Source organism: Mustela putorius, unplaced genomic scaffold (genome assembly GCF_011764305.1).
Source record: "Mustela putorius furo isolate JIRA1106 unplaced genomic scaffold, ASM1176430v1.1 tig00000430_pilon_pilon_pilon, whole genome shotgun sequence".
Taxonomy (NCBI): domain Eukaryota; kingdom Metazoa; phylum Chordata; class Mammalia; order Carnivora; family Mustelidae; genus Mustela; species Mustela putorius.
The window spans coordinates 3,617,308-3,641,028 of record NW_025421377.1 but is presented as its reverse complement, the minus strand read 5'-3'; the positions used below and the strand labels follow the sequence as shown (position 1 = coordinate 3,641,028).

Sequence of the window (23,721 nt, the reverse complement as noted above, 5' to 3'; positions counted from 1 at the left end):
TTTGTAACCTTGAATATTTACTATTACCTGAAATATTCAGGAGTCTATAATTTCAGGTTAGGTATTAATATCACTGTATAAAATCTCTGATACTTGATGCAAAACAGTTATTGATAGACACTAAAAAGCCATAGAAGTACATTTTAAACAGAAGTACAAAGAAGGATTTCTAAATTTTGCTGACTTTAATGAAAAATTTTTTAATGTTCTGTTTATTCTTCTAGTGTTAGCTCGTGTCTAAAATGAAAGGCTAGTCATTCCTTTCGTTATGGTATTTGTGTTTGGACTTTAGATTTTTTTCTTTTTTACCTTTCTCAACATTAGGGTACCTGGGTTTGTGTTTCAGAAGCTCTGAGTTAGAGCTGTCGCACTCCAGTCATTTCCTTACTCTAAAATGAATATTAAAGACTGAACAACTAAGTATCTACCTGGGGAGCTTTTGTCATGTATCTCAGAATTTCAGCCTAATAAACAAGCCTGAAGCCTGTTTCCTGTTGGGCTTCTGTTCTGGCTTGTGTTCTTATTTGTGGGGAAGAATTTAGTGATCAGAGGAAGGAGATTGAATGAATAATAAGTTAAGCATTTACTGTTTTTTATTTGCTTCATTAGTTTACCTGAAGTCACACACTATTTGATCAACAGGTATGTTTCCTCTGTGATAGGTACTTGGTAGGTCCTAGAGATAACCGTGATCCTTTCTCTTGCGGAGCTGTTAAGGAGCAGAAGAGGACAGGCAGGAAACGGATAACTCAATAAAATAGACATCCTTTCATATGTGATAAGAGGTATTTAAAAATGAAATGGTACAGAAAGTGATTAAAAAAGGGGTGAAAGGTCACTAGCTGCTTTAGATGGGGAAAGTCCCCCTGGGATGGGGACATCCGGACTGACATCCTGAATGACATCCATTTGAAGAGCTGAGGGGAAAGTCCATGAGGGAGTGAAAGTAGCAGGTACCAAGTCTGTAAACCCCATAGACCATGGTGAGGAGTTAGGGTTTTTTCCAGTCACAGTGGGTGGTGGTGGAAGGTTCTAAGTGGGCAATAGTTGTGATTGTTAAGAAGACTGGCTCTGGCTGCTGGTGGAGACAAGACTGTAAGGGGCAGGGGAGGAAGGTGGGTTGGGAGGCAGCCCAGGCTAGAGGTGCTGCTGATGCTGGGCTCCAGCTCCCCACTGCCCTTGAATGCCCTTGAATGCCTAGCAGGAGTTAGGAAGCTGCAGAAATAGTTCTGTGATGAGTAGAAGGGCAATGAGTGGGACAAGATAGAGGAAATAAGATCTTCAAGGTCAAAATGAAGTTTAGTTTGGCCTAAATATGTACATGAATTTGTTCGGGGGGGGGGGGTGGAAAGCATATTTTGGCATTTTTTGCTTCAATCTGAACCAATTAGAGAAGGACTGGAAAAGTTACCAAATAGCCACTAGGATCAACACAGATAAAACTGCGAATGTGATGGGCTTATCCTCCAACTTACTTGTGTCATTGTAAAAGGTGGATGAGCTTACTATTTGAAATTTGTGGCATATTTATGTTGAAACTTTTAGTTTTAGGGATTGATCAGCACTTAGTGTTTCTATTTCAATTACTTCCGTTATTCAAGTCCAAATGAAGTTCAGATAATCTGAAATAAATTGGTATAGTCTTTGCTGAGATTGCCAGAGAAACTTTATTAAAGAAAAACATTGAAAACATTTGCTTTTCGCAAAGAAGTCTGACGCTTGAACTTCATGGCTATGAATGTTAAAAATGTTAAACACAGATAAGTATGTTTAAAGATGTGATGTTTCAAGATGACCTAAAGCACTTAGGGCCCTTCATGCTATTTCAGATGACCCGGTGTCTCCTCTAGCTGTTATATCCCTGGGTGTTAGAAAGTGAGGCAGATGTTGAAGCTCTGGGGCTAGAACTGACATAGGGCAGCCCCAGAGCTTCAACATCTGCTATTGTCTCTTCTCTGGTCTGCCTCTGTATTGAGTGGCAGTGATTAGACCGCCCTGGGCCTTAGAGTCTGCTTATAAGTTGCTGAGCTGCACAAAGGGAAGAAATGCCCACTAGTGAATGTGGGGTTGTGGGGAGGAGCTGGGAACCCTCAGCTCTCCGGAAGCTCTTAGGGGACAAGAGATCAGGCGTCCACCTGGAAAACCATTCTTCTGTACTGCAGAATCTTGGTTTGTTGAGCAAGTTTAGGTCTCTTATTTGCTGTGCTTCTCCTCTTGCTAAGTTGTCTTTTCAGTTAATGTGGGGGCATGTATTTATGTGGTCCTGTGAAGAATTACCTATATAGAGCCTGTAATTCCACAGCGCAGATTGGTTTGAGTTAAAACACTTTAAAAAAAATTTTTTTTTAAAAAGATTTTATTTGACAGAGATCACAAGTAGGCAGAGAGAAGGGGGGGCGGGGGGGGGAAGCAGGCTCGGGGCTCGATCCCAGGACCCTGGGATCATGACCTGAGCCAAAGGCAGAGGCTTTAACCCACTGAGCCACCCAGGTTCCCTGAGTTAAAACGCTTTTAGAGAGAACTTCCCTTTTCACCATCATCTGGCCATCCTCTGTCTTGCAATATCTTCTCCCCCAGCACCATACCTGTCAGCGTATCATGCATGTAGTGGCTCATTGTCTCATCTCCTTCACTAGAACGGAAGCTCCATAAGGACAGGAGTGCGGTTTTTTTGCTGTAACCCCACAGTGTTCATGCCCAGCCACATAGTAGATTCTGGTATTAGTTTCCTCGGGCTACCATAGCAAATTACCACAAACAGAATGGCCTGGAACAATGAATTTATTCTCTCACAGTGCGGGCGGCCAGAAGTCCAAAATCAAAGTGACAGCGAGTTCATTCGTTCTGGACACTGAAAAGTGTTCCATGCCTCTCTCTCAGCTTCTGGTTGTGGTCGTCGGTCCTTGGCTTGTCCTGGCTTGTCGACGTAATCACTCCAATCTCACCACCATCCTCCCATGACCTCCTTCTCTGTGTCTGTATTCTTTTCTGTCTCTTACAAGGTTACTCAGGGTCTACCCTGAGTCCATGTAATCTCATTTTAACTAATTACATCTGCAAATACCCTATTTCCAAATGAGGAAGGTAATAATCTCAGGTGGCAAAGAGACATGAAATTTTGGGGATGGATGGGGGGGTAGTATTCAGCCCAGTACAATGCTCAATATTTGATGGATGAATGAATGAATTCGCAGTGTAGTTCTAGGCTGTAAACTCCTTGGGCATTTTTTTTTTACTCTCTTAATAATCGTGCTGCAGAAAATAGGGGTTAACAGGTCAGTCTGGTTCCAGAGCACTAGGGTTCCAATTCTGGTTCTGCCACTTCCTAGCTGTGAAATCTTGGGCAATTAGTGAACTTCTATGAGCCCTCAGTTTCCTCTTGTAAAATAGTGGCAATAAATGTTAGCTATTATTTTGTGTCTGCAACTATTTTTTTTTAAAGATTTTATTTATTTGACACACAGAGAAATCACAAGTAGGCAGAGAGAGAGGGAAGCAGGCTCTCTGCTCAGCAGTCCCCCGATGTGGGACTCGATCCCAGGACCCTGAGATCATGACCTGAGCTGAAGGCAGAGGCTTAACCCACTGAGCCACCCAGGTACCCTGTGTCTGCAACTATTTTAAAGCACATTATGTTTTAAAAGCTCTCACATAGCCGACGTATTCTCATTTTACAACAGAGGAAATGACGTTTGTTTCAAGAATTAAAAACTGAGAAAATAGGTAAGTCACTTTGTGAAGTACTTGGCACATAGTGCTTAGAAAACCTTAGCTATAATAATAAATGTGACTTAATCTCATAACTTTAAGAGCTCTGTTACAAACTGATTCTTAAATCAGAGAAAAAGAAATCTGTTGTGAACTGAGGCACCTCAGTTTTTGCCCATGCAGTCACTGTCCCTGAGGGGACACTCTCCCTGGGATAGAACAGGCAGAATGCTGGCCAGAGGTAGGGGCATTTGGACAAATTGCGGTAAGGGACCCTGGTTGCGGGGAGGGGGGAACAGCACTAGGTGTGCAAGGACACTAACAATTCCTTTGGAACTTTCACTGGGCCAATTCTTACTAACTTCATCCCAAATGGTTGCTGTGGTGTATTAGGAGGAGATTGATGTCGTGGTAATATATTCAGCAAATAGAATGACTACACAGGCTGCTTTTAATACATGCAGAATATTTCAGTATGCAGATAGGGGTATGTTTTTTCCTTCTTTGAAACGAAAAAAGCTTTCTCCTCCCCGCAATAGGTAAACTCCCAGTTTGCCTGTTTCTTGCTCTTAATATCTTTTTAAAAAGTCAGCATGCTTAGACCTCAGCTAGAAAGGTTACGCTCTAAATTCTGTAAAGCCAGTCCCACATTTTTAAGTATCTTTCCATGGCTTATAGATGTGTGCATTGGTTTCGTAGTGTATTTATTCCACTGGACTGAAAGTTCTGGGAGGGCAGGAACTCTTATTTTGTTCATGTGGCAGCTAGCAGATCCAAAACGAGTTATTGGTTGAATGAATAACTAAATATGTTGTCGGGTAGCATCTCTGTCTTAGCCACTGCTTGCCTATTATCATCCTGGGATGCTTCTTTAAAGTAATCTCTTTCTTGTTCTCAAATTGCCTTCATTTGTAGTACTAAGCACTAAATAGGCCTGTAAATATGTGACCAAAATTTGTTATGTAAAATCACCCTTTCCAGAGGTATATTCACTACCTTTATGTTGACTTTTCTACAGATCTCTTCAAGGTTTGTATTTTTTTTCTCGCTTCTCAGCCTTTTGGCTAAGATCAAGTTTAGTATCTGTTCTTATCAGTTTAAAATTACCTAATTAGTTGGATACCAGGCTAGACGATAAAAATTTCAGAAGGCTAGAAATGTTTCTTGTGAAATTAAAGTATTTTAAGAAGCTAACTGATGGTTGTCATTTTAAGCTGAAAAGTAAATGTCACAAACTTTTAAAATGGAATAATTCAAATAGGTCATCGAAGATTTCTGTGGGCCCTCTACATAGTCAGAGTATGAGACTTTTCACATTTTTGTGATTTCTTACATTATAAACCTTTGTTACAAAGTATGTAAAAATAGATGTTTACTTTTTTTTAGATTATTTATTTATTTATTTGACGGACAGAGATCACAGGTAGGCAGAGAGACAGGCAGAGAGAGGAAGGGAAGCAGGCTCCTTGCTGAGCAGAGAGCCCGATGTGGGGCTCGATCCCAGGACCCTAATGGCCTGAGCCTAAGGCAGCCTAACCCACTGAGCCACCCAGGGATCCCCTGTTTACTCTTCAGCTAACAATACTTAAAAGTATTCACTCTGGCCCAACGGTAACGAGAACTAGTTGGGTTTTTTGTTGTTGTTGTTGTTGTTGTTTTTGCTGGAATGATGTTTAAGGAATTCTTATTTTACACCGGCAATATAAGCAGCTTTAGTTCCCAGAACATAGTATGGTGGTGGGAAAGGGACACTTGTCTACCTGCACTGGCCATCCCAAATCCTCTGATGGAGACACTTTCATTTCACAGTTCCTGTCGCACCTCCACCAGAGGGCAGAAGTGGAAGAGAAAGGAGGTGAAGGAAATTCATACTTGTCTTCAGAATGCCTCTAGAAATACCGGGGACTAAATCCCAACCTGCTTTTGCAAATTGAGTCAGCTGTGGCTCAGCTCTGCTCGAGATAGACCTGGCTGAAGATTCCACTGGACTCTTCGTTTTCAGGCCGGTGTCCCTGCACTGAAGAGGACTGATGAGGCAGTATTTTCCTAAGAGCACAGTCCTGCAATTACCCTACTTCCGGTCGTCCCAGCTCAGCACTTGGCTAGCTTAGGCTGGCTACTTTGGCTCCCTAAATCTTTTTCATCCCTAAAGTAAACATAATAATAGTACCTCAGAAAGTGGTTGATAGAACTAAGAGAGAATGCATGTACGGGTGCTCAGCACAAAGCTTGGCTCAGATACTAAGAGCTTAAATTTTGTGAATTATGATAAACTTGTCAGATGCTGGATTTCAAGTCCAATGTCTGGAACACTGTTTTACTATACACATGCAATATTTCTTCACTTTTTCATTTCAGAAGCAAAACACCGATTTCCCCCCCAATTTTACAGATGTATCCTCTCTCCAACCCAGCAATAATATTCAAGGAACAGGTGCCTGAGGCATACTTGGTTGACTGTGCATGGCCCCCACCAGAAAAATGGGCATGGATTTATTCAATGACCTCCTGAGTCATCCTTGAAATTTCCATGAAGATCTTGACTGAAGTTGGATGAAAACTCATTTCTAAGAAAAATGCAAGGTATTCTCCTGTCCCCTCCCCCCATACCTTTGACGACTTGGGTTTCAAACCCTAAAGTAATCTTTGCCATTGTAAATGCGTTCAGTGCCCTCGATGCTGTCGGGAGAGCGGATGTTAGTGAATGACAGAAAAGGGGAATTGTCGGCCCCGCAGTTGCAGCCTGTGGACGCCTCCCTAGGAAATCGCCACCCAGGTTTATGGAAACAGCCTGAGGTTCTCCGGCAGCGTGCAGCCTCAGCAAAGTCTGGGGCATCTTGCAAAAGCAGTTTCTTCACGTAACATGTCATAGAGGGCAAGTTTCTATTTGCCTAATGCAAATAATGCCGGCCTTCGAAACGTTAAATCTTTTTTGAGAAAACAAATTTGGCCTTTAATTGCCAGTACCTGCAGTTATTTATTTATTTATTTTTCCTTGGGTAGGCTCTGGCTAAAAGAAAATGGTCTAGGGTGAGATAAGATTTGGGCGAGCAGAGAAGTAACTCTTTTGCTCCCAACTATTCTGTCTCCCACAGCCCAGACTTTCAAATCTCATCCTTCCCTTGCTGCCCTCGCGGGGTGCTCCCCAGTGGGGTGGGGGAACCCGCAGTGGGCTTGGCTTTCCCTCTGCCCCGGAGAACTTTAAATGCAAAGAGGTGGGGTTGCAGAGATCTGTCCTTAAGGCTCTTATGGGTGGGACCCAGAGACGGGAGGGTAGGGAGGGAGTGGTTCGCGGGTGGGATCTGTCGAGCAGACAAAATGTGGGGCCCCTGTCCCTTGAAGTTTAACTTGTCTCTTCCCTGAGTGAGGAGCAAGGCGTCCCTAGTAGCCTACCACCCCCCAACCCACGCAGGGGCACGAAGAGGAGAGAAGAGCCACCAGGATAAGAGTGGCTAGAGGAAGAGGCGAGACATGTTCTCCAGGAAACAGCCCCCTGCCCTGGCTCGGGAAGAGAGCTACCGCCCAGCCCGGGCCCCGGAGCAGGTAAGACCCCCCCCCCCCCCACCAAACACGCTTGCCCGCAAACAGGTCGGATGACCTCTCAGTCCGGGTGAATTCAGGGTCAATCCCTCCCTCCCCTACGCCCGCGTCCCTCCGAGCCACCTTCCTCCCCCGCCGTCGGTGAGCTTCGGCTTCCCAGCCGGGCGCTGAGCTCCCTGCAACCAGTCCTCGGGCGCGTGATGCTCCAGGGGTCTCTGAGCGTCCGCGACCCTAGCAGGGTCATGGGCAGAGTTTCGTTCAGTGTCAGAGCCGGGTCGGTCCGGACACCCCGCTCTCCTTGGCAGGGGCGTCGCCACGTCTGCTACAGAGTCCCTCCTAGGCCGGGCGCCCTGCACGCAGTGAGCGGACTGGTCGGTGCGCGGGCGCCCGGGGAGGCTGCCGCAGGAGCCGTCGCCACCAGCCCCTCGCGGGTCCCCCGCTTCCCCGCGGAGCCAGCGCCGCGGACGCGCGACCTGTGCGAGCACTGCGCAGCAGCCCGGCAGGCCCCAGACGTAAGCGCCCCCCAGCCCGCTTTCCAGCTGCGCGCGTCTCGGGTCTCCATCCCCCTCGCAGCCCGGACTCGCGCTCGCTTCCCCGGTGCCGAGCCGGGACCTGGAGCTCACTGCCCATTCGGAGCGTTGCGCACCCATAACCGGTGCTGCTCGCAGCGTGCCGGGAACTCCCGCGCCCCCAGCGCAAACTTTGACTCTGGCGCAAATCAGCCGGGGCACCCCGGGATGCCAGCCTCCGAGGGGCGCAGGTTCAGAGCTGCGCGGGGTTTGGCGGCCCCGATCGTGTCCTGGAAAGGGACCGCGCCGCCCCTAGCTCGGGAGAGGAAAGGTAGGGAAGAGCATCGCGGATGGTCCTCACTGGCCTGAGTCCCCAGGAATGGGGTCTGATTCAGGACGTCGCTGCTCTTGCGGTGACAGGAGGGTCCCGGCGACCGCTCACTGCCGCTCCGTCCGGCCTGCACGGAGTCCCTCTCTGTGGGCGGGGACCCTGAGGGCTGAGCGGGCGAGAGAAAGGTGGTGTCGCGTCGGATCCTGGGGGGACTCTTCCCCTGCTCCCGTGGCGGGCGCCGGGCTCCTAGAGCCACCGGCTCGGGGCGGGTGGATGGCGGTGCAGGCGCTTTTAGCGCTGCTGGTCAGTGGCCCCCGATCCCCGGGCGCTGCGAGCTCGGCAGGACGGCGGCGGGCCAGGCATTCCCAGGGAAGCTGTCCTCGCAGTTCAGAAAGTAGGGCTTTCCTCCTGCGGGAAGCCTCTGAGAACAATGCACGAAGCCTCATTCTTGTAAAAGGCTAAGGCGGCTTCTATACCCATTGTAGTTTGTAGGGTTTTTTGTTTGTTTTTGTTTTTGTAAAGTAATTTCCTGATGGAAACAAAACTGCAAAGGAATGTCTGGCTGCTACCAGAAGGGGAGCCAAGTCAGGATCGTTGTCCAACAACACACGTTTTAGCTGAAGGTGTTGAAATTAAAGATGCTGCAAAACATTAGTTTTTGGCACATCCTGGAGAGAATGTGAAGAAACACTGCATTTTTTTTAAAGGCATAAAATCAATTTTTTGTTAGTCACAATACATTCACCTGCCTTTTTGTGTTATTTGGTCCCCAGTACTTTTGTTCGTGAGATTATGCTAAAAATTAGTCCCCAAACCAGATTCCTGGGGATTGACAGGTTAGATTAGAGGTCCGTGTAGACATGTGTGAAAGTGGGGCAGAGCAGTCAGGTTTTCCATAGAATCCTTACCAGGACACCGGGAGTTGCACTATGATGAACTATTCTCAGAGCTTTCTGGGTGGGAAATCTCATAAATCCCAAAACCCCAAGATGCTGCAAAGCTTTATTTAGGGGACGAGGCATCTTCCCAGAAAGTTCCTTGCAGGATAGGCTTACAACTACGATGTTGAAAACCTCTGTTAACCTTCCAGGGGGTTAAATTAAGAGACAAATAATAATTGCCTCATTCATCTCACGGAGTGTATTTCCAGGCATAGTGAAACTTTTTTTTTAAAGAAGATGCATAATTAATTCCATCAGAAACCTTCCTCTTAATGCTGCAGTAATCTTAATAGTGTTCGTCTGGAAGGCATCAATGCTTCTACCACATGCACCAGCTGGGGTTTCATTTTGGAAAAACCACCTTTTCCACCAGGCCTTCATCTGGGTTTCAGTACTTGCTGGCTCTATTTTCCTTCAAGCCCCTCAGTTGCCCTTCCCCATTGTTGGGGGGCAGACAGGAAGGAGGTTCAGGGAGAAGCTGAGCAGCCTGTTATCTCCAGATAGTTAGCATCGTCACCCTCTAAAATCTGTATTTTCAGATCTCCTTACTCTTAGCGAGGTACTCGGTTGCTTATTTTTCCTCTAACCCTCACCTCTAGCCTCCCTTGACATAAAGACCTAAAGTCTTAGGGCTTTTCGGTTTCTGAGTGTCTTACTGCTGGGGAATGGGAGCTCCTTGAAGACCAGGAAAGCTGCAATACAGAATTTTCCTGAAGGGATCCAAGGCAGAAGGGTTTATTTCATGTGACACTGACCTTAATAAGTTATTTGACAAGCATGTGTCCGTGTGTCTTGTTTGCCTCATCAGGGTTTGGAAGATGGGGCTGGTTGGCTTAAGTACACTGACCTGTATGGAACACTAGATCCACAGGAAACACTCAAGCAACCTCCAGACTGTTCCATGAATTCTACTCAGACACGCGCACGTGCACACAGACACACGTGCGTGCTTTTGTGGTTTAGACTGTTCAATGAGGGTAGCAAAGAAAGAAGTCGCAAGAATGAAAGATGCCCTTAGCTTGTGTGCCTTGGAGAGGAGAGTATGGGTTCTGGTGTCTAAGCGATATTCAGATCTCTGGCTTTAACCCTTAAAAGTGACAAGGCTCAGGGCAAGTCAGATGCTGCCGTTGAACCCTAATGTCCTCATCCAGCAAATGGGGAGACTATTTCTAACCATTGATAAGAATGCTGTGAGGATTAAGGAAATGAGTAAGTCCTAGAAATACTATCTGTACTATTGGTCTCCCTAACCTATTGTTATTTACAGAACTGGTTTCATCTCAGACTCAATAAGTCTACGCCAGACTTCTCTCCACAGCACTGCTTCTGGGAGTCTAAAGCTGTGCTCTACAATGGAGTATTTGCTGGTCACACATTGTTACTTAAAATTAATGTCATTATTTGAATTCATCAAAATTAAATCCAATTAAAATTCATTTCTGTTCTTCAGTCTCACTAGACACTTTGACCAATGATAACCATATTATGTCAATAGAACATCATTTTCAAGACAGAATGTTCTCTGGAACTTTCTTTCACTTGAGTAATTATTTAATGAGGCTCTTGGATGATACAGGTTTTCTGTCCGGTGCCTCCTTTTGCCTCTTTTCTTCCCAAGGAGTGGTTTTGTACTGCTAAGTCACTTCTGTTTTGCTGACATTTCTGACACTGCTGGGGCATTGTTGAATGGTAAATGACTAGAGCCCTTTATAAATAAGTCAACGAGTGTGAATTAGCCACAGAGTCCTTGGGCATTCTCCCCTCAGCCTTGATGATTTTTGCTAATGTATCATTCTTCCCCCTCACAATGAGCTTTATGACTGATGGTTTTCGTAGTATTAGAGCAGAAAGTCTAATCTAATAGAGGGAGGCTTTTCTCTCTCCCTTGTGCCCTGACATGTTGATTTTTTACAAGAATGACCATACTCGAAGACTGGGTTCTATGTTTGCATCAAATCCATTGAAAGTTCAATTTATTCAGATTTGAAACTAGCACCTCCGCCTTATTCTGTAGGACCCAGTCCTGAACCTATCACCATTTGACAGGCTATTTATTTTCCCTCTTTATGTTGATTGTTTTCTCTGTCGTCTTGCTCTCAGGGAGAAGCTTCTCATATTCCCTTCTCGGGGAATATCTTCTCAGGCAGAGATATTTCTGCGTTTTTGTTCATGGCTAGAAGAACGCTTGGTACATAGTTGGTACTTACTAATTATTTGTGAATGGATGACCGTACAGAGGCGTATTTGGAACTACGTAGGATGGGCAGATGCTGCATTAGGGTCCATGAGCTCTATAACAAATAACTGCAAACTGCGTGGCTTAACACACCAGAAATTTACTCACTCAAGTCCAGAATCAAAATGTCAGCAGGGCCATGTCCCTTGAAGGTTCTATGGAAGAATCCATCCTTCCTTCTTCCTAACTTCTGGTGGTTGCCGGCAATGCTTGGCATTCCTTGGCTCGTAGCTGCGGCACTCCAGATGCTGCATTCCTAGTCCCTCCCTGCATTTCAGTGCTCTTTCCTCTTACTATAAGGACATCGTATTTGGTTTAGGGCTAAATCTAATTCCGTATGACCTTACCCTAAATAAGTCCAAAGGCAAGACCCTATTTCCAATAAAAGGGTCACCTTCTGAGAGATTCCAGCGGACATGAGTTTCAGGAGACGTGGTTCAAACCAGTACAGATGCAGATAAGTGATCCTTTCCCTGCCTGGATTCCTAACCCCCTGGAGGTTGATTTTGTTTCTGGGACTTTGCTAAACCTGTTTTATGCCAAATATAGTCCCCGGCGTTGGTTATTCCTACAGACAAATAATCACATGCAGGATGGGGAGATTAGGTCTGCTTCCTACGCGGGCAGGCGTGGAATACGTGGGCTGGGTCATCTCTGATTGCTGGAGCGGCTGCCCCTTCCTGAACCTGTTGCTATTCCCAGTCCTGTCGCTAGCCTCGACTTCTTTGTCTTTGCTCAAATAGAGCCACTGTTGTCCTAGAGCGCTGGCTGGTCTGCCTCACCCCTGAGCGTTCTGCAGCAGTGTTTGCTCAGCTCGGAGCTCTGCCGAAGGGTGCCCGTAAATTATGCTTTTCGCTCAGCCTGCTGGCAGTTGCCTCCATCCGCTCACCTCCCAGCAGCTGTTTGAGTTTTCTCCTGCGGTACATTTCTGCATGTCCTCGCCATCAGAGCTGGTGGTGACAAGCGTGGTATCAGTGCTTGATGGGCTGGTTGGAGACCCAGGGTGGTTCTGTAGGTGATCTCTCTTACCATTTGGTTATCAGTGCTGCAACTCTGCTGGCTGCTCAGGCGGACACCTGTGGGGAAAGGCCAGGCATCCAACATGTAGCTGAGGAGTTGGGCAGAAAATATAGGGAGGAGTGGCAAAGAACATTTCGGTGCCACTCGTTGTAGTCAGCCCAGGACCCCTTTGGCCTTTATTAGGCTAAAAGTGTCTGAAGAACATCTTTTATTTCCAGCATTTGGGAGATTTCTATAGAAAGGTGTTTATGCAGCTGAGAAAGGGAACCCTGTCACTCTCCAAAGCCATGAGGTCATTCTGCAAAAGCGTCACAGGAGCATAGTAAATGTTGATAGCACCAGGAAATCTTAATGTGGAGCTTCCCTGAACCCCATGAGCAGCGAAAAATCTCTATAAACCATTCCATGTGAATTTTTGTGGCTAGGGCACCATAACATCCTGAGAGTCATGTACCAGAGCTAAATAACTTCAACTTTAGAGAATCAGCCACACAGCCAGGACAAAGGGAAGAATAGATTTGCTCACCAACATTCCTCTGCCAGGCACAGTACTAGGCTTTGGGGTACACCAGTGGACAAAACACAAAGGTTTATGCACGTGTGGAGCTTAGCTTCTAACTAAGCAGTGATCACAGAATCAGGAGTGCAGGGAAGAGAAATAACTGTTTAAGCAGTGTGAGTCCTTTTGCCTTCATTCTGCCTAGTGCCAGGGAGAGAGCCCAGTGGTAGGGAACCCATGGTTCGTTTCAGAACACCGGTGTCTACGTAGCCACCTTGCAGTCCTCCATGTGGTCCTGTGTTTAAAGCTTTGTGCCTTCTTGTCCTCAACCCCAAGCCAGTTAATTCATCTAGTACTCAACCCATGAGCCTGTTCCACCCCTGGACAAACTAACCATATGGGGTTAATGGACAGAAGGTGCCTTGGTCTCTGGTGTGGTGTTTTCCTTAGGGATTTGCAAGGATTATTTTGATACTCACCTTTGCGGGTCTATTTCAGGGCCTCATCCTGTAAGCAAGATGACACTCCTCTGTAGTGTGCTTTGGAGATCAAAGCTGTATTATTTTGCTTAATCTATTTCTCTGTGATCATTCAGAACAATTTTGCCCAAGTGGAACAAACACAAGAAATCACAAATGGGAGTTCTAGTCTTCATCTGACACTAAGTTGCTTTGAGACTACAGAAGTCAGCCTGTTTGATCCCAGTGTCCTCACAGGTAAAATGAGGTAGTTGGACGAGATACTCTCCAAGGTTTCTAGATCTAAAAGCTGAAGTGTTAATGCAGCGGAGAAAAGGAGCAGAGCATTGGGCCCTTTTTTTCTTTCTTTACCCCCTCTCGAAAGTGCTATTTGGAAGAAAGTGCTATTTGGGGAAGTGCTATTTGGTGGACCTTAATGTCTGCTTCTCTCTTTGTGGGTCTTTTTGCTGATTCTTCTTACCGTGACCATCTGCCGAAGTACAGAATTCCATCCCCAGACTGATCAGATGAAATCTGATCACCAGAGCCCGGATTTGTCTAGTGGTACCTTTTCTGACTATAAGTCAAGGCCAAGCACTTCACCAACACATGTGACTTATGGGTGGTGGGAAGAATGGGGTGAGACCGTCATGGGGGCTGGGGTCTTCCAGCAGATGGCCCAGGATCAAGCTAGGGGCCAGGTATGCCTCTGGGCATAGCCAAGGAGCAGTTTGACACAGGAGAAAAACCATTTTCCTAAATGGCTAAGTAGGAACCGCCCCCCCCCCCCATATTCTGTTAAGAAACAAAAAATAATAAAAATGTGTTTAGAGTAGTAAAGGAGCCGACTTCTTAGGGAAAAAGGAAGAATTGTTGGATCTCTGAAATCTAGGAAGCCTGGTTATAAAATAACTCGGGAAGTAGAGTGAGCCTGATTAAACCATTAAAGCCGGGGAAGTAGGCTCACGCAGCCCTGGGTTCTCAGGCATGCAGACCAGACTCATCATTTAGCTGCTGGTGCCTCCAGCAAGTATATTTCCCTCTGCTCAGTTTCCTCCTCTGAACAGTGGAAACAGGATCCCTCATGAGAGGGTTGTGAATAAGGAGTCAGTAAAATAATGTTTTGTGGAGATGCTTTGTAAGAATACAAGTTGCTAGGGGGCTCCTGGGGGGCTCAGTTGTTAAGTGTCTGCCTTTGGCTCAGGTCATGATACCAGGGTCCTGGGATCGAGCCCCACATTGGGCTCCCTGCTCAGCGGGAAGCCTGCTTCTCCCTCTCCCACTCCCCCTGCTTGTGTTCCCTCTCCGCTGTGTCTCTGTCAAGTAAATACAAGTTGCTGAATTATTTTTTTCTTTTTCCTTTTTTTTTCCTTTGGTTACTATTATCTGTGGAGAATTTAGTTGTGCCTGTCCCTGGATAATATCCCTCTTGATTTGAAATCTCAATTCTGTGTCATCAGTCGCTCTCCCTAGAGAAGGCTGAAAGAAGAAATGTTGTTTTCTATGTCTGGGCTCCCTCATGAGTACGACAAAAATACAGCGACTGGCATTTAACATCACTCTGCTTCCTTTGTGGTGTTTCTTCCAACACCATCCCTTAGAAATATAATGCCGGCCACAAAAGTAGCTACATTTGAAAAAAAGCGAAAAGAAACAGATTGAGGTTAATGTAATTTATTTAACTCATTGTACCTAGGATTTTATAATTTTAACCTGGAATCCATACAAAAATTATTCATGAAATATGTTACTTTTTTTAAAAAAATAATAAGTCTTCAAATTTCAATACTCTCATGGCACATCCCAATTCAGATGGGTCAAATGTCTGCACTCAGCAACCACATGTGGTTGGCTAGCAACTACCGTCTTGGGTAGGACAGACCAAATGGAATTGGTTGAATAGTGGCCCCCAAAATATATCCATGAATGCACCCTTTTATGGCAAAAAGGACTTTGCAGATGTGATTGGTCAAGATTGTGAGATGGGGAGATTATCCTGGGTTATTTGGGAGGACCTGATGGAATCCCCATCTCCTTGGGCAGGAGAGTCAGAGTCAGAGTGTAGGGGCCTATTTTAAGCCAGAGCAGCCCCACCTCGGTTGAACAGCCATTTTGTTGTTTATGCAATAAAACTTAAATTGACCCTGCTCACACAGCACCACCCCCCCCCCCCGCCCTGCCCCAGGGGAACTTACTTAAAAGCAAGTCCGGGAAACCAATCCCAGGTAACAAAGCCCAAATGCAAGGGTGGGTCAGGTCAGGTGGAGATGACAGAGCCCAAATGCAGGGATGAGTTGGGTTCTGTGGAGACATCCAATCAGTAGAGCAAGTATACTGTCTCCCTAGCTACCAAAGAGTGTGGGCCCCGCCTTTTGGCGCCAATTCTGACTAAGGTGATAGGCGAGTTCAAATAGCTACTATTTGAACTAGTATGGTGAATTGTAATTCAATTGGCCACCCATGTGTGACCTAGCATGACTGTGCAGATTTCTCTGTGTATTACAATCTCACTCGCCACCTGTGTGTGGCCAGGCCCAACCACATGGCCTTTGCTCTATAAAAGTTAGTCTGTGAGGCAGGGAGGGGGTCGCCCTCTCTGTAAGGGGCAGCCCCGACCGGTCTGTTCGACGGTTGGTTTGATTCTTGATGCTTGGCATGAAATAAAGCTCTGCTTGAACTTTGCTTTGTATCAGTCTCGCTCCTTTGACCATGGACCCATTATTGGGGGACCCAACAAGAGAAGGAAACAATGAGATGGTGGGTCCACGTGGAGATTGGAGAGAGGTGTTTTCAAGATGCAGGAACTTCCGCCAGCCATGGCCTACAGATAGGTAGCAGCTAAAAACTGGAAAACACAAGGAAACAGATATTCCTCTGAGGAAGGGGCCTTGCTGACACCTTGGCTTTGGTCCAGTGAAACTGACTGCAGACATCTGACCTCCAGAATTATGAAGGAATGAGTTTGTGTTGTTGTCAGCCACTGTGGCAAATGGTTACAGCAGCCATAGGAAACTAATTCCTTACTGATGGTCTAATGTTAACATTGTTTCTAGGACCGTTTTGAGAAGGTGTCCGTCTGACTCCCATCAGCTTATACAGTTACGGTCACTGGCTTCATCCCAGCCCGGGCTGGGGTAGCGATGCCCCGTCATTCCTAGGATTGGTGCACATGATAGCCGTCCTCCCTGAGCAGTGGCGTCTGTTTCTGACTGACTTGATTGCATCCTTTTTCGATGGTAAAACTCAGCTGATGTCATTGTCCTTGAGGATGAATAGTGGAGAGAGGATACAGTACAGAGGAGGGAGAAATGGTTGAGAAAAAGTTACTGGCTCTCTCTACTAGCCACTCAATGTTTTCTTAAGTCTAAAAATGTGCTGAAAATGATGTCTATTAATTTTTTAAAAAAAGGTATGGCCCTGTGGGTTTGGTAGAAGTAAGGTCATTCTTACATCTTTATCTGTGAATGTTAGTGAATGTGATTGGACTGCTAATTCTTAATGTTTAGTGAGCAAGAGAATCACTGGGTGAGACCCAAGAATTTGCATTTCTAACAAGTTCCAGGGGCTGCAGATACAGCAGGTGGGCAGGGAGGTATTGGGAGAGCAGGCCCGGCCTCCACGGGGAGGGTGCAGCCCTATTGCTGGGAAGGCTCCCAGGCCAGTCTCCCCTCCCCCACCAGTGTATACACAGAATCCTCTTCCAACAATAAGCCCAGTGGGCCGTTGCTAAGAAACTTGAGAGTGGGCACCTCTCCTCTTGCCTGTCTCTTTTGTGTCTCCCACCCTGAGGTCTAAAGTAGATGACAATCCCGAGATCCCCAAGTCTTAGCTAAAAATACTTTATTTGCCACAGAGGCCAGCTGACTTCTCAGATTTCCCAGTTGGAGTGAATCCCCCAGACCCGGGGCTGCCCCAGTGGAAAGGCTATAAACAGAAAATACCAAGTTAAAAATAGCCCTGGGGAGGCCCCTCAAAGCTCTCACACCCAGCTGCCCACAGGAGATGACCAGTTCTGGGCAAGGGGCGAGTGGGGGGATCAAGCCAGGAAGGACCGAGGAACTGTGGCTGCGTCCCTGTTCATCCTGTGGAGGAATTAGGGCAAATTTTAGGGACTGGCTTCCTCTCTCCTGGTCTTGGTGGGTTTTGGGTTTTTGTTTGTTTGTTTGTTTGTCTTTTAATGTAAATTCTAGAATTAGTAACTATAGTCCTAAACCTGGGTAATGGTCATTTTTATGCCTCTATCTTCTGCATGACAATAAAATTGAGCTTCCCATCTTTTCTGAAATGGAAAAAAGAGATGAGTCCTTCCAAAGGTGTCCTTGGTGAGAAAATCAAGTGGTCCCTTGGAAGGACTTGTAAGAGCTGATTTGCGTGCCAGGATCGGTGGTCCAGGTCACGTTGGGGCCACCTCCAATTGTTTGCCTCAATCCCTCCCATCTAGCACTCACACTTTTTTTTTTTTTTAACATTTTATTTATTTATTTGATGGACAGGGATCACAAGTAGGCAGAGAGGCAGGTAGAGAGAGAGAGAGAGGGGGAAGCAGGCTCCCCCCTGAGCAGAGAGCCCGATGCGGGGCTCGATCCAGGCCCCTGAGATCATGACCCAAGCTGAAGGCAGAGACTCAACCCACTGAGCCACCCAGGCACCCCTAGCTTTTTATTTGGATTGTTCTGACTTTACCTCTATCAACCGAATGTCACTAAGAGGAACAAAAATGCTCTCTGGGTAAGAGATAAATATTCCTAATTTACAATATTCTCCAATCATTTTGTGTCAGAAACTCCTAATGGCAGGCACCATTCTTCCTTTCCTCCTTGAAGAGAACTTTCCCAACAACTGAAAATTATCTTCTTTCTGGAAAAAAATTATTTAATTTCCCTAGTGGAAGTAAACAAAACTCATGGAATAACTGTTATGATTTTCATTAAAAATTTTTAAAAATTAAAACAAAATTTCTTTTAAACTTTTATTTATTTATTTTTTAATTTTTTAAAGCAGGCTTTCCTTCTTAAAAAAAATGTGTTGTTTCTCCACTCACATTTCTCAAAGACAAAGGAAAAATATAAAAAAAATTATCCAATTTGGCTTTTTCCCTGTTAATAGAGTGTTGAATGCTCTGCAGTGTGGCCAGGACATTGGTCAAGTTGGAAAGGAAGCGATGTACTCAGAGCTTCTCTGATGGTCTGGCTGCAGCAGCATCAAACCCTGAAATACACGTTATACACACTCATAACCTCCTGACCTCAAGGTAAGGGAGAAGACTGAAGGATCCAGAGCTTGTGTGTGTGTGTGTGTGTGTGTTTTATCTTTTTTAACGAAGTGGGAAAAAAGTGAACAAAGGAAGAACATGATTGCTTTCTATAGATTTCAAACCTTTGATTGGATCTTTCTATTCTTGTCCCCACGGTAAAGAGCCGAATCCTGAATTTGTTCTCTGGGTGGAGCAAACCAGGGGTAGTGCAGTGGCCAAGACCTTGGCTGTGGATGGGCACGCTGCGGGGTGTGTTGGAGCCCAAGTAGGGAAAGAAGGGTTGGGAATGGAATCAGTCTGGGTGTGGGGTCAGAGCTTGGTGGGATGAAGAAGGCATCCATGCATGGGTGGGGGCAGCTGAGGCAGGATGTCAGATCTCAGCGTGAGCATGGCGCCCCATAGGGCGGTGGGGCTGGGAGACTTGTTGCAGCCTGGAGGACTGATCAAATCATTACATATATTAAGAATAAACCACATCGGGTGCCTGGGTGGCTCAGTGGGTTAAGCCCCTGCCTTCGGCTCAGGTCATGATCTCAGGGTCCTGGGATCGAGTCCCGCATCGGGCTCTCTGCTCAGCAGGGAGCTTGCTTCCCTTCCTCTCTCTCTGCCTGCCTCTCTGTCTACTTGTGATCTCTCTCTATCAAATAAATAAATAAAAATCTTAAAAGAAAAAAGAATAAACCACATCTCTTGCTATTGGAAACAGGAGTTAAAGATAGAAGAAGGCAGAGAGCTAAATCTAGAACCCTGTGATATGGGATTGGAATTGGAGGTTCGGGTATAAATGTGTGTTTCAACATAGAAAGATAGATGAGTAGAGATGTAATGTGTGTATGTATATGTGCACAAAAGGTAAATACATTCCCCCCTGTGGCTCTACTCTGCTGAAAGACACCAGGAACAGTGACAACCTAAAAGCAGTGAGCAAACACTGTCGGTTCCAAGGGACAGCCAGCTCTAGGTTCTAGATAGCATTTTTTTTTTTTTTTAAACAAAAAGGAATGAAGGTTCTTGGAGAAAGGGCTGAGTCCAAGGGTGAGGGAAGCAAGGGAAGTACAAGATGAGTCTGAAACATCTTGTTCCAGAAAGCAAGAGAGAGCTCAAAGAACGATGGGTACATATTAAAAGGACACAGAAGCCAGACTGACTTGGCTCCCATGGGCCAAATGGAGAGGCGTTTGGTATCGAAATAAGTAATGGTGGTAACAGACGATATACCGTTGAATAGAACAGGAAACCAAGAGTTCATGCACGTGTCAACAAAAGGATGGTGAAAATTTGAAGGAATGGGATATTTCATAATTTTAATACCTCACCACAAAATACTTATTGATTATATGGAGAGGAGGAGAGTAATATTACCGGTAGAAAAGCTTGGCAGACCTCATGTGATTAATGTGGCTATATCAGTAAACAAACACATGGATAGGATACAATGAAGAATATAGGACCCCTTTTGTGATATTTCTGCTACAGACATCAAATTTAATCCTGAACCGCAATTCAGCACTCCACAAAAATCACGGGTCTGTAATTTACAAAAGCGTCGAAGTCATGGAGGTCGAAGGAAGACTGAGATAGACCAAGAAAACATGAAAACCAAGTGTGATACCCAATTCTAAATTAGACTCTTTTGATATAAAGGGACTATTGGGACTATTGGTAAAACCTAGTGAGTTCTGAGAATTAGATGGTAGCAGTCTATCTGTGTAATTTCCTGGTTTTGATGGTTTTATTGTAGTTATGTAGGAGAATGTCCTTGTATGTAGGAAATACCCACTGTCATATTCCAAAGTGATAGGACTCTAGTTGACAACTTATGAAATGGTTCAGAAAAATAGTTCTTTGTATTGTACTTCCACCTTTCCTATAAATCAGTGGTTGTCTCAAATTTTTTAAAAAGGAGAAAAAAGGGGTGCCTGGGTTACTCCGTGAGTTAAAGCCTTTGCCTTTGGCTCAGGTCATGATCCCAGGGTCCTAGGATCAAGCCATGCATTGAGCTCTCTGCTCGGCAGGAAGCCTGCTTCGCTTCCTTCTCTTTTAAAATCTCTTTTAAAATCCTCTCTTTTAAAATCTCTTAAAATTATTAAATAAAATAGATTTAATTTTTTCTCCTTTTTATTTTTTTATTTATTTTTTAAAAAGATTTTATTTATTTATTTGACAGACAGAGATCACAAGTAGGCAGAGAGGCAGGCAGAGAGAGAGGAGGAAGCAGGCTTCCTGCTAAGCAGAGAGCCCAATGCGGGCTCGATCCCAGGACCTTGGGTTCACGACCTGAGCCAAAGGCAGAGGCTTTAACCCACTAAGCCACCCAAGCGCCCCTTGTATCTACATTAAGACTATTTGTAATCATGACAACTATTTTTGGGAAAGCAGTAAGCAAGAAGTATACTGTTAATACAAAATCTTACATTTCCAAAAGGAGAATTTTTTCCTAAGTTCTTCATATGAAAACAAGATTATCATCACTTCATTCACAATCATAAATTTTTAAAAGATTTTATTAATTTATTTGACAGAGAGAGAGATCACAAGTAGGCAGAGAGGCAGGCTGAGAGAGAGAGGGAAGCAGGCTCCCTGCTGAGCAGAGAGCCCAAGGCAGGGCTTGATCCCAGGACCCTGAGATCATGACCTGGGCTGAAGGTAGAGGCTTAATGAGCCACCCAGGAGCCCCAACAATCATAATTTTTAATTGCATTTTGGTAAGGGATAAATGTTATTGTCCAAGTTTAGTCAATTATTAAACATTTACAGATACCTTACTTTTATTAGTCTCTTAATTTGGATTCAGAGGTTTGCCTTTCATAAGCAAATTAGATACATTCAAAATATACTACATACTTAAAAACATTTATCATTTGTATGTTTGGTTTTGTCTCAAAGTATTGATAACTTTAGCACTGGAAAGCAACTCAGAAGAATTGACAGATATTATTCTTTGTAAAATACCATATTATAACTTTAAAAAATTTCCCTTTCACCTATGTGCCCATTCTCCCACCCACTTCCCCTCTGGCAACCACCAATTTGTTCTCTGTATTTAAATCTGTCTGTTTGTTCATTTATTTTGCTCTTTAGATTCCACATATAAATGAAATTATATGGCATTTGTCTTTTCTGACTTTTTTCACTCAGCATAATACCCTTGGGTCATCCATTTTGTCACAAATGGCAAGGTCTTGTTCTTTTTTATGGCTGACTAATATTCCCTGACTTTTTATCCATTCATCTATTGACAGACACTTGAGTTGCTTCTACACCTTGGCTACTGTAAATAATGCTGCAATAAACATAAAGGTGCAATGTCTTTTCTTTTCTTTTTCTTTTTCTTTTTTTTTTTAAGATTTTGTTTATTTATTTGACAGAGAGAAATCACAAGTAGATGGAGAGGCAGGCAGAGAGAGAGAGGGAAGCAGGCTCCCTGCTGAGCAGAGAGCCCGATGTGGGACTTGATCCCAGGACCCTGAGATCATGACCTGAGCCAAAGGCAGCGGCTTAACCCACTGAGCCACCCAGGCGCCCTGCAATGTCTTTTCAAATTAATATTTTTGTTTTCTTTGAGTAAATACCCAATAATGGAATGACTAGATAATATGGTATTTCTAATTTTTTGAGGCATCTCCATACTGTTCTCCACAGGGCCTGCACCAATTTATAGTCCCACCAAGTGTGCATGAGTGTTCCTTTTTCTTCACATCCTTACTAACACTTGATATTTCTTGTCATTTTGATACTGTCCATTGTGACAGGTATAAAATGGTATCTCATAGCAGTTTTAATTTGCATTTCCTTGATGATTAGTGATACTATCTTTTCATGTGTGTATGCCTTTTTTTGAAAAATGTCTATTCAGGTCTTCTGTCCATTTTTAAAATTATAGTATTTGGAGTTTTATGGTTTCAGGTCTCACAGTAAGGTCTATCATCTATTTTGAGATCATTTTTGTATATGGTATAAAACAGTGGTTTTCTTAAACCAAAAACATCCAGGTTCATTCTTTTGCATGTAGCTACCCAATTTTCCCACCACCATTTATTGAAAAGACTTTTTCTTACTGTATATTCTTGTGTCCTTTGTCATAGATTAATTGACCATGTAAGTGTGGGTTTATTTCTGGGTCCTCTGTTCTGTTCCATTGATCTATGTATCTGTTTTTGTGCCAGTATCACACTGTTTTGATTACTGTTGCTCTGTATTATATCTTGAAATCTGGGGTTGGGATGCCTCCAGCTTTGTTCTTCTTTCTCAATTGCTTTGGTTATTTTAGGTCTTCTGTGATCCCGTACAAATTTTAGGATTATTCTAGTTCTGTGAAAAATGCTCTTGGTTTTTGATAAGGATTACATTGATTCTGTAAATGGCTTTAGGGAGTATAGACATTTTAGCAATGTTTACTCTCCCAATCCATGAGCATGGTAGATCTTTGTATTTGTGCCATCTTTAATTTATTTCATCAGTGTCCTATAGTTTTCAGAGTATAGGTCTTTCACTTCCTTGGTTAAATTTATTCCTAGATATTTTATCCTTTTTGATGCAATCATTAACTCATTTTTTAAAATGTTCTATTCCTTGGGAGTACTAACTGTAGAAAGATCTCAGAACAAAATTTGAAAATATGATGGATGGGCCAATGAGATTTTTATTCTGAAAGTCATCTTTTTCATCCTCAACTTCTTTTTTTTTTTTAAGATTTTATTTATTTATTTGACAGAGAGAAATCACAAGTAGATGGAGAGGCAGGCAGAGAGAGAGAGGAAAGCAGGCTCTCTGCTGAGCAGAGAGCCCGATGCGGGACTCGATCCCAGGACTCCGAGATCATGACCTGAGCCGAAGGCAGCAGCTTAACCCACTGAGCCACCCAGGCGCCCCGCAGCTTCTTATAATTTTAAGAAACATTACATAATTCCTAATACTTTGGACCTTCACCAAGAATATTAAGTAGCACAGGTTATATTGTAAATATGTATTAATATATTAAAAACATTTGAAACCATCATTGGAAAGAAATTAAGAAGGTAAATTATTTAATTATAGGTAAAATAATTCTAGTAATTCAGTTTTGAGTGCTAATAAGTAAACATTCACTAGAATTCCTTGTTAGTGAAGGATTTTCAGTATTAGACTGTTCCCTGTTGTAGTTAAGGATAACATGTTAAGTTTTCATGGAAAAGTGCAAGTGAGTTTTGCAAGTTTATTTTCACATTACCACAAATTATTTACCC

The 23,721-nt window shown here is 44.2% G+C and overlaps 1 protein-coding gene and 1 pseudogene across 3 annotated transcripts in view; both read left to right on the top strand.

Annotated features, from left to right (window-relative positions):
- Positions 1-4,752: 4,752 nt before the first annotated feature.
- LOC123392065 lies at positions 4,753-4,907 on the top strand (annotated as a pseudogene).
- Positions 4,908-6,312: 1,405 nt separating this feature from the next.
- Positions 6,313-23,721, top strand: part of CORIN (corin, serine peptidase) — a 246,751-nt gene continuing 229,342 nt past the window's right edge. Inside the window, exon 1 of one of the 3 annotated variants that reach the window (XM_045079705.1) lies at positions 6,313-7,251. In XM_045079705.1, the coding sequence (XP_044935640.1) occupies positions 7,180-7,251 (72 nt within the window). In that variant the 5' untranslated portion in view covers positions 6,313-7,179. The other 2 variants (XM_045079706.1, XM_045079704.1) reach the window with 2 other exon arrangements.